This window comes from Centropristis striata, chromosome 2 (genome assembly GCF_030273125.1).
Source record: "Centropristis striata isolate RG_2023a ecotype Rhode Island chromosome 2, C.striata_1.0, whole genome shotgun sequence".
Classification (NCBI taxonomy): domain Eukaryota; kingdom Metazoa; phylum Chordata; class Actinopteri; order Perciformes; family Serranidae; genus Centropristis; species Centropristis striata.
The window spans coordinates 19,099,344-19,110,763 of NC_081518.1; the positions used below are offsets into that span (position 1 = coordinate 19,099,344).

Consider the following 11,420-nt stretch of genomic DNA (forward strand, 5'->3'; position numbering starts at 1 on the left):
TAGATTTAATAAGTTTACATAAATGTTGGTGACTGAAAAGTGTCATTTTCTCTCTTGAAGTCCCAGAATGAAGCAGAGAAAAGTCGACTTATCAAGCTTGCCTAATATTGTGCACAACATACAACCTCAAAATATTGTTCTAATTGTTATTGTTTATTGTATTTATTTATTTTTTGCACTACCTCAGACCTGAAGCTTGTTATAATAGTTGCAGTTTCTTTTTGCAACTGTTTTTTATTATAAATATTTAACCAGTGGTTCTGTTCATTTTAACATGTTGCATTTTTCTTCTTAATGAAAATATTTCTGTTAAATTTTGGGGTCTTTGTTTTTATCCTGGTGGTAAAATGGTATCGAGTATCGAATATTTTCCTGAGTATCGGTATCGAGTTGAAAATTTTAGTATCGTGACAACCCTACTCCTGTGTTAACCTTGAATACTTGGGTTTTTCTCACAGGCCTCCACAGTGAACATAGAATCCAAAAACAGCCAAAAACTGAGTTCATTCTTGATGAGTTGAAGTAAACAAGGGTCACATTTAAACATTTAACAGCAGAAAAACTATATCAAAAGATCACATTACAGACTTTCACACAACTCTGTCTCAATAATCTCTAAAAAAAAAAAAAAAAAAAATTGTAAAAAATTGTGGAAGCTTTTTAAATGGTACGATTTTAGTGAAATGCGTGTTTGGAAAATACTGACAATAAAACTGGATAAACAAGACTGGAATGTACTGCTTGAATGAAAGTAAATGGGGGCAGCCCTTAACCCTTTATCGGGCAAAGAACTATATTTGGTCACTTCAGCGGATATCTAAATGAGGTCCCCATGTCTCTCTGTTTGGTCGTAGAACCACATAGATTTCTTCCAGCTAATCAGCAAAGATCAGGCTATGTCACAGATGGTGCCATCATGACATCTGAGAATATTTCAAGAAAAAAGTTACAAATTTACTAGATTAAAGTGGCAAACCTACAAGAAATAAAGTCGCAGATTTAAGAGATTTAAAGTGGCAAATCTGCGCGAAAAAAGTAGATTTACGAGAAAAAATGTGAAAAAAACAACAACTTTTTTCTCCCAGATTCACCACTTTAAATCTCCTAAATCTGCAATTTTTTTTCTCGTAGATTTGCCACTTTAATCTCCTAATTTTTTTTCTCAAAATATTACCCCCCTCCCCCGGGTCCGTTGAAATTATTATCCTCATTTATCCAGTCGTATGTTTTTCACCAAAATCTTACTATTTAAAACACTTCCACACTAACTGTCAGTGTCTATGTAAGTCAGAAAAGATCCCACTGAAAGAACTGTGTGAAAGTTAGTAATCTGACCTTTTGATATAGTTTTGCTGTTATTAAACGCTCCCCATATTTACTTTACCTGATCAAGCATTAACTTTCGGCTGTTTTTTGTTCTTTTTGTGGCATGCCTCCATGGTGAACAAACTGTTTTCTTTAAGAATTCCAGCTAACACAGTGAGTGATTTATATACAAGTGGTCAATTTAAGGGTCAAGTTAAAATCCTTTTAAATTCTGCATTTTCAAGTATTTCCCTGCAAAGAAGTTCTCCTTTGGCTTTGGAAGGAATCTATCTGCATCCAGCTCTGGCCGATCAGCAGGACTTTTACTGATGGACTCAGTTTGTGAACTGTCTAAATCAGTGATTCCCAACCCCCCCAGGGGGGCGCCAAAGATCCATGGTTGGTCGTGAAGCCCTCTTGATTTTAAGGGATGTAATAAATCTAATGTGTTTAATATAGATGAGTCAGCATTTAATTCATTAGTGGGACAAAAACAACTAAATAAGGGCTATATTCAACATTTATTCATTTATTTAAATAGAAAAATCACTATAGAAAAGTTTAAAAATAAAGGCTATATCGCGAGAATAAGGACATGTGTAACATCCCTCCTGCAGTATACACAGGCAACCTCACCTAGCGGTAACCTCACTGAGAGGTAACCTCACCGAGTGGGAGTGGTAACCTCACAGAGTGGTGACCTCACCTAGTGGTAACCTCACCTAGCGGTTACCTCACCTAGTGGTAACCTCACCTAGCGGTTACCTCACCTAGTGGTAACCTCACCTAGAGGTAACCTCACCTAGTGGTTACCTCACCTAGTGGTAACCTCACCTAGTGGTAACCTCACCTAGTGGTAACCTCACCTAGAGGTAACCTCACCTAGTGGTAACCTCACCGAGTGGTAACCTCACCGAGTGGTAACCTCACCTAGCGGTAACCTCACCTAACGCTAACCTCACCTAACGCTAACCTCACCTAACAACAGAAACACAGAGGTAATGGAAAAATGGCAAAGTGTCAGGGAGACGAAAATGCTGAATATCTCAAAAAGAAAAAGAGGGTACCATTAAAGTCACATTGAGTTCGGCTTCATAGAAGCAATAGGAGGGTGGCCAAAGTTTACAATGGTAAAAATGTGGGTCCCTCAAGAAAAAGGTTGGGAACTGGTCTAAATCACTAGCAGGCTGCATCTGAAGACAGTCATCACAACTAAACACTTGAAAATGCAGAATTTAAAGGATTACTTCTCCCTCAAAATGACCAGTTGTATATAAATTACTTACAGGAAACACTCACTGGTGAAATACACACTGTAATTTAAGAATTAAGTAGAGACCTGTCTGGCCCGTTGCACTCGCGCGTCCATGCATTCAGAGTTCACCCAGGCTGAAGACAGCAGCTGGTCCAGGTCTGGTTCAAGGATCAGATGGTTGAGACTCAGCAGCACCTTCAAACAGCGGTACCATGCTGGGATGCTGCAGGACAAGACAGGAGAAGTTTCACTATGTGACCAAAAAAAGGTGCAATTATTCTTAATGTAAAAAAAAAACCTCCAACGGACAGTTAAAGATTAGGGCCGGGACTTTAACGATTTAATTAAGATTAATTAATTATACAAAAATTTGCGTTACATTTTTTTAACGCATTTTAATCACACTTATTTTTGCACCACGGAACGTTTCTCACTGGATGAGTTTCAGGCGGACCGATTATACTGGAGCACCAACTAGCGTTCATGAGTTCAGACAACAACAAACCACAGTGAACATGAAGGAAGAAGCTGATGAGACGCTTTGGTTGGCCCAGTGGATGATGGGACATTTTGTTACAAAAAACCAATGGATGGAAGTGTCGATAAGTAATCATAATAGTCAGGGTTTCCAATGTTCTGAATGTACTTGAAAGTACTGTGTTTTACTTAAAAAACAAAAATATTATAGCTTACAGAAGGTCTACCTACCTATAGGCTACCTGAATTTCTGAAATGTACTATATTTCTAAATATGCTATTGCTACACTTAATGGCAACAATTGCACTGGTCTGTTGGACTTGAACAAAAATAAACAATATTTTTGTTGCTTAAGCTTATGTATTCAGTCATTATTCAATGGTATACTAAAAATCCATGTGAAAAAATTACTTCTCACTGTTCTCAGGTCAAATATTTATATGCGATTAAAATGCGATTCATTTTGATTAATTAATTACAAAGCCTCTAATTAATTAGATTAATTTTTTTTAAATTAAGTCCCGGCCCTATTGAATATAGAAAAAGGTGTTTGTTGGTTTGTTTGTGTTTACCTTGGCTGTGACTGGTTGAACAGCATTTGAGCCAGAGCTCTGTAGAACTTGAGCTGGGCCTCCCCATGTCTGATCCTGTCTGCTGCTACATTATAGATATCAGCTGCCAGAGCCTGGCTGACTAGGGCCTCCACAGCCAGCAGAGCCAGGCTCCAGCTCTCTGGCACACCTGGCGGACACTCCTGCCAAGGGGATGCAGAGGGTGAATGTCCATGGAGACTTAAGTCCAAGGCTGGGACCAACCTGGTGAGGAAACAGAAACACAGCATCCTGTGGGCCTCCTCACTCTCTCCTCTCCCTTTTCTGTAGCTTTCCAGGAAGAACTTAAACAGCAGAGACAATGTGTTGGACTTGACAGGGTAGTGGACCGACGGCTCACACCAGCCCTCAGCAGTCAGTTTAGAAAGTATGGCACTGACTGGCTTCAAGGGGCCTTTGGCCCCTCCAGGGGCACGTTTCCCAGACTCCTCTTTAGATGGAAGAAGCTCCTCCTTGTAGGCGTTCAGGTGCTCAGAGGGGAAGAGAGCTGCCTGCAGCGTGGACTCTATCTTGATGCGGATGTCTCTGGACAGCTGCTGACGGAGACGCAGATGTGTGTGAGAAGGTGTAAACTCCCCCGAGGTCAGCAGGTGTCGAAGTAGCACCAACGGTTGGATCAGCTGGTTGGTTACCATGGTGAAGACTCGGTTTGGATTGGCTTGTTGTCGCTGAACTGACAAATAACATGTCAGCGCCTGAAGCAACACCTCAAACAAACCAGCTGCTCGGAGGTTCTCCTTCGGCCTCGGAAGGAACTTATCTGCATCCAGCTCTGGCTGATCAGGAGGAGTTTCAGTGATCGGCTCAATTTGGAAACTGTCTAAATCACCAGCAGGCTGAGTGTGAGGACGCGCTGTCATCAGCTCATCTTGACATGTGGCAGACTCAGTCGTCAGGGCTTCTGGAGACGATGGCTTCTGTAGCTCACGGCAGGCCAGAGAGCAGAGCTTAGCCAGCAGATCCACAATGAGTTCATACTTGGTGGTGAAGACGGATGAGAGTGCAGGAGAAGAGAGAAGGCCCTGACACACACTCAGGATGGTGGACACACACAGTGGAGACGTAGAGGCAACATGTGCACTGTCCTGGAGACGCTCCAGTAGCAGCTAGAGGAGAGAGACAAAGAGGAGTCAGCAGCTGGATTTACCTTCATCTTTCTAGCTTTGTTCTTATTTTTTTTATGATTCAACTTTTTTTGAGTTTTTCTTTTTTTTCCTTTCTTAATTGGTTGTTGGTTTGGTCTTGTAAAAATGTAAAAAGGGGCAGAATTAAGATACACAATCTTATGATAATAAAACATAAAAGTAAAAACAATAAAATAAAATTAAGTACATAAGAAGGCAGGTAAAATTAATCCATGCTCAATACATTTTAGCTACCCTGTAAAGAATATAGTCTTAAAAACATTCCCCATTTCTCATTATATTATATTATATTATTTATTAATATCATTTGTTGTTGCTAGGTGAGGTTACACCTAGGTGAGGTTACCACTGGGTGAGGTTACCTCTAGATGAGGTTACAGCTAGGTGAGGTCACCACTCTGTGAGGGTACCTGTAGGTGAGGTTACCTCTAAATGAGGTTACAGCTAGGCGAGGTAACTGCTAGATGAGGTTACCACTAGGTGAGGTCACCACTCTGTGAGGTTACCTCTAGGTGAGGTTACCACTCGGTGAGGTTACCGCTAGGTGAGGTTACCAATAGGTGAGGTTATCTGTGTATACTGCCGGAAAGATGTTACACATGTCCTTATTCTCGCGATAATTATTATTACTGTGATGTTACTTTTTCCTGTCGAAGTGGTTTTACTGCCGGTCTGGAACCGCTCATCTATTGGTTGTTGATTGTGTTACGTCACTGTGACTTGCGATAGTATCAAACACGTTTGATATGATCGCAAACCCAAGACTAGGAACAGACTGATAAGAAACAGCGCAGATTACTACCTTACACTTAACGATCGGGATGACGGGAGCGCACTGTGACTCCAGTAAGACTCCTAGATTTACTAAAGACTTTCAGTTTTTAGTCTGAGACTGTGAAAATCGTTTGGTGTAAGCCCAGCATAACTCTGTAAGCCAGTCTTGAATTACCGGGCCCTCTGCATCTTCCCACTTTCTCATTATCATCTGTTTACCAATCATTATACTTGTCTGAATCCAATTGGTTAAGGGTTTTACAATATGGGCCTAGCTTTGTTTTTATTAAGTTAATGAACATGAAGATCGGTCATGTGAGTTAAATGTTTACTATGTCAGCATCTATTCAGCAAATATGTTTCCATATCCCATTTAATAGATCAACTAGTTTTTTGCACAATTGAGGCAGTTTAACCCTTGTGTACTTGTGTAAAAAGTATAACAGCCATCCTCCTCAGGAATAAAAAATGACCCCATGACATTAGACTGGTTTTAGGACATGTAGAAAAAAATTATTACCAACTTTTCTTTTTACCTTTTAAGGCAACTTAAGACCAAAAAATGGACACATCATTTTCATATTTTTTTCATTATTATTGGTCAATTTTAATCAAATATATAAAATTAGACCTCATTTCAAGAGAAAAAAAGTAATAAAACTTGAATATTTTTTTAAATAGTTATAGTGAAATAATACTTTCTTGATGGGAATGCACAGAGTAGGTAATGTCAACTTTTAGTGAAACTTATGTTTTGAAAGCATTGTTCATTTTTGGATGTCAGCAAAAATAAAAAAAGAATAACACCTGTGGTCCTCAGGGGTCAAAAAGGACCCCATGACATTAGACTGGTTTAGGACATGTAGAAAAAAAATATTACGGTACCTACTTTTTTTTCACCTTTTAAAGGCAACTCATGACCAACACATTGATATATAATTTTCATTATTATTGGTCAATTTAAGTCAATATACAAAATTAGGCCTCATTTCAAGAGAAAAAAAGGTAATAAAACCTGATTTTTTTCAATAGTAATAGTGGGAAAAAAAATTCTTGATAGGAATGCACAGAGTATGTTATGTCAACTTTTAGTGATGAAAATGTATGAAGAAAGTTAAAATGTATATTATCTATAAAGGATACAGAGGGGCACATATGCTGAAAATTTTAATTCTATGAAAGTTAACCTATGTTGAGAATGATTTGGGGTCAAAAAGGACCCCGAGAGTACAGGAGGGTTAAGGCTATTCTACGAGTGAATGCTAGTAAAACCTTCATATATCAGTTTCAACACACCCTCTTTGTAGAAAACAAACAGAAACAATAGTTATACTAAACAGCACCACTTTAGCTGTGTGGTGGTGTCTCTGTTTAAAGTACCTGTGCCATGTTGAGCCTCAGGCTGATGGTCTTGCCCTGCTTGAGGAGAGAGTGCAGCTTCCGGCTATGAAGCAGATCGTCGAGGTAACACCACAGTCCTTCCAGGACATCCTGAGAGAACTCCACCTTCTGATTGTAGCGGCCTGTCAGAGCGTGGGTGCACCAGTCCAACAGCACCTACAGCGGAAAGAGGTCAAGACAGGTGAGTAAAAATAGACATTTATAAACTTATAAAAAGGATTGTAACTGTTGCCAATTTATTGCAAAAGATAAAGGAATGAATTTAAGTTGTATTTGTTTCTTTAAATGTTATTTTATTTGTAGGGCCGGGACTCGATTAAAAAAATTAATCTAATTAATTAGAGGCTTTGTAATTAATTAATCGAAATGAATCGCATATAAATATTTGACCTGAGAACAGTGAGAAGTCATTTTTTTCACATGGATTTTTAGTATACCATTGAATAATGACTGAATACATAAGCTTAAGCAATAAAAATATTGTTTATTTTTGTTCAAGTCCAACAGACCAGTGCAATTTTTGCCATTAAGTGTAGCAATAGCATATTTAGAAATATAGTACATTTCATAAATTCAGGTAGCCTATAGGTAGGTAGACCTTCTATAAACTATAATACTTTGCTTTTTAAAGTAAAACACAATCCATGCTAGCTACCACACTAGCCGCTAGCTGCTATATGTTTTGCATTGAGGTGATACTTGAGGCTGGATGTGCTGCGGTGATATGTGAATTCCTTGTTGCATAGCAACACAACCATGCTCTTATCGATGCTTCCATCCATTGGTTTTTTGTAACAAAATGTCCCATCATCCACGGGGCCAACCAAATCGCTCTCATCAGTTTCTTCCTTCATGTTCACTGTAGTTTGTTGTTGTCTGAACTCATGAACGCTAGTTGGTGCTCCAGTATAATCGGTCCGCCTGAAACTCATCCAGTGAGAAACGTTCTGCGTTGCGTGATTTTTTTTAACACGTTCATTTTTGTGTAGTTAATTAATCTTAATTAACGCGTTAAAGTCCCGGCCCTAATTATAATGCTTTTATTTTGAAGGTGAACTAAGTCACCCAAGTCTTGTTTGGCTGCTCTCGGGTGCGTGAGGAGTATAGCAGAATTCCCGGGAAGCATGAACACTGATAGAGACTGATCATTAATATGAAGAAGACTAAGGATAAAATATAATTCCCTTTATGTAGCATGCAGCCATGATGGATTTTGAGATGGATGAATGACGCCCAAAATAAATCAGTTGAAGTAAACCGACTTGCGTTTGCCTGGTGCTTGGAGGGAGTTATTCTTTTATAAAGACGCAAACATCAGCTGTTACCTGTTCCTTGTTGGGCAGCAGGCACTGAGTGGAGACCCAGGCGAAACGTGCCAGCTTCAACTTGTCTTCCCATGGAGTCTGAGGACTCTTCAGCTTCAGATGGATACCTGAGTAGATGGCAGCCATCGCTGCAGCTGCTGAATGGAAGAATGAGAGCCACAACATAGGACCAACGTTTATTATTTTACAGTGATAAACTGCATGAGTAAGAACATAGAAGAGGGTTATGAAATCTATATTTAAGTTATATGCCCATGGAAACTGCTGGTGTTTACATTAAGATGCATGTACTAACATCCACACTGGACAGTGAAAGATTACGTACCGCTTAGCTTAGGGCTGGGTGATATGGACCAAAAGTCATATCCCAATATATTTAGGCTGAATATCGATATACGATATATATATCCTGATATTTTTATCGCAAAGTGAGAGCAAATGTTCAGTCAAAGTCGAAGTCAAATATAACATGTCACAAGTAGTTTTATTGAAACTGTTTATTTAAGTGAACATAAATACTGTATAACAGGAGAACCTTTTTTTTTTTTTTTTTAATTCAAAGTTCCATAAAGTGCACATTTAAATAAAAATAGCCTATGAAATAAAATAGGCGAATCTTTTTCTGTCTATCTTTTTACAAAAGAACTAAATATGACAAATACTAGTAAGGGCAGCATTTATATACGAGGGCATAAAAAAATTGAACTATATCAATATATGTGATATGGTCTAATTCCATATCACATTTAGAAATATATCGATATATCTTTTATATCAATATAAAGCCCAGCCCTACATAGCTCATCAAAAACACTATCAATCTTTTACTGTGCACATGCATAACACATTCACAAAAATGCGTGCTATTGTGTTGAATATTACAAGGATGGGACTTCCAGTTTAGCAGGACTGTGACAAAGCAAAGCCATCTATCACAGTTCTGACTGCATAAGACTTATTTTCAATACAAATATATTGAAACAAACAAAATAACAGGAAACACCTTGAGGTGTTTATGTCTGTTCTCATTCCAATAACACTGCAAAAAGCCACCTCACAAAAACAACAAAAAGTAGAAAATTTGGTGTATTTTGCTTAAAAATAGCAAAATTATCTGCCAATGGAACAAGAAAATTTGGCTTGTCAAGACTTTCCAAAACAGGTAAAAAATATCTAATCTCAATAAACCCACAAATACCTTAGAATTAGTGTATTCTAACTAATAACAAGTGCATTTTTCTTGATTCTAATGAAATACACGTGACCTATTTTCTCAATATGTTGAAAAATATTCTTGAATTAATAATAAGTAAATGCTAGAGCCATCATCTTGACATAATGATATGCATAGGCATTAAATTTCTTGAAACGAGCAAAGTCAGACTAAAAACTAGTGAACTTTTCTTGAAACAGCTACAAATATTTCCATCTTGCTGCTTGTTTTAAGTATGTGAAGAGGTAAAATTGTGTCAAAGTTATTGTTTCTTAGTTATGCTTGAAATAAGAAATTATTGCTTTGGAATAGCAGTTTTATACTTGTAAGTGTTGATGAAACAGCTTTGTAACTTTTGATATTCTAGTTTCCAGCATGTATTTACTCAGTATAGGTCATAAAATCTCAGTAACAAGCAGTAATATTTAGATAATCAAGGACCAAAACACTTAAAACAAGTGAAACAGTCGAACATAAAAGATGCTGACTAAGAAGAACTATCTTATCAGACAAAAAATAAGCAGATATCTCCTTCATCTAAGATATCGTCACACTGTTAAAATAATCACCCATGTCATTTTTTGTCAAAATTGTTTGTTTTGCCTAAATCATCTCCTCATGATGGTAAAATCACCTACATCCTCAGTTGATCAGATCATGTGATTTTACCCCTTTAAGATAATGGCCTATGTCAAGTGTGTTACTGAAGCGGATTTATTATGCCTAAGTCAAAATAAAATGTGACTTAGGCATTTTTTTAACATGCCTTTGTGACTTAAACAAGATATGGTAACACTTTATTTTGAAGGTGTCTACATAAGAGTGACATGAGTGTGTCATAAACATGACATGGGATGTGTCATGAACATTAATGACACTTTGAAGTAACATTAATGCTCATGATACTTGTCATGTCATGTCAAAAGTGCCTAAGTCATTTATTTCTCTTAAGTTACATAATTTACACACTGTTATTACTATGCCAATAGCCATCCTTTGTTACATCCTTTTTGAGTGAAATGATCAATAAATGTCATATGTTACACTTTTGGTGAAGTTTTTTGTGTTTCCTGCAAATCTTGTAAAAATTAGTTAGGCGATTATTTTAACAGGGTCACGATATTTAATCTCACTTAGATTTCAGTTTTTCGTAGTCCTAAGCAGCTCATACATGCGATCGGTACCACAAACACATGTACATATTCATGTTCAACAAGAAGATGAAAAGCAAAGGACATAAATAAACTACTGTTCAGATGTGATCCAGTGTGTGTGATGCTCTCTGAGTCACACGGCTCTAATACACCGACATGCTAACAGCGTTAGCTACAGCATGCTCCTGCTAATATCAGCTATTATTGGAGCTGCTTCTCGTCCGCATGTCAGTAAACTATCACTGAGCTACATGTCGCTTGTTAAAGGAGAGTTATATCACTAATAAACTTACCTCTAATGACTTATTAACGTGCACGTGTCTCCTGTTTTCAGATGTAGACGAACTTTCAACTTTCACCCTGCCAGCCAGACGAAAGCAATCGAGAAACGATTGTGTATCGGCATAGACTTAATAAAGTTTTTTTTTTTTATTGAACAATTGAAAATACAAACTCTCAACGAGAATATTAATAGTAATAATACAAAATGAAAATTGTGTACAATACAAGTGCAAAAAAAAGGAACAGCAAAATAATAGAATAAAAATAAGTTATAATTCAGAACACCAGGAGACGGGCAAAGTCCAGACTTTAATTTAATGGCATATTTGCTTTTTACCTTTTTATGGGATAAGAAAAATAATTCAAATTCATTAATAAAACCAGAGAAGGAAGGCTTAGAATTTCTCCACTTTGCACAATGAATATGATATTTACCCAATATTATTATTATGTTTATGGGGTCTGAAACAGATAAGT

General features: G+C 37.5%; 1 protein-coding gene across 2 annotated transcripts in view; it reads right to left on the minus strand.

The window, feature by feature from the left end:
* urb2 (URB2 ribosome biogenesis homolog) overlaps positions 1-11,002 on the minus strand; it is a 41,045-nt gene extending 30,043 nt beyond the window's left edge. The window contains exons 1-5 of one of the 2 annotated variants that reach the window (XM_059357254.1): positions 10,955-11,002; positions 8,295-8,428; positions 6,949-7,125; positions 3,611-4,755; positions 2,645-2,783 (exon numbers count right to left, since the gene is read on the minus strand). In XM_059357254.1, the coding sequence (XP_059213237.1) occupies positions 2,645-2,783; positions 3,611-4,755; positions 6,949-7,125; positions 8,295-8,420 (1,587 nt within the window). In that variant the 5' untranslated portion in view covers positions 8,421-8,428; positions 10,955-11,002. Of the gene's footprint in view, positions 1-2,644; positions 2,784-3,610; positions 4,756-6,948; positions 7,126-8,294; positions 8,432-10,954 lie in introns of both variants that reach the window. The other variant, XM_059357253.1, reaches the window with a different exon arrangement.
* Positions 11,003-11,420: the final 418 nt, after the last annotated feature.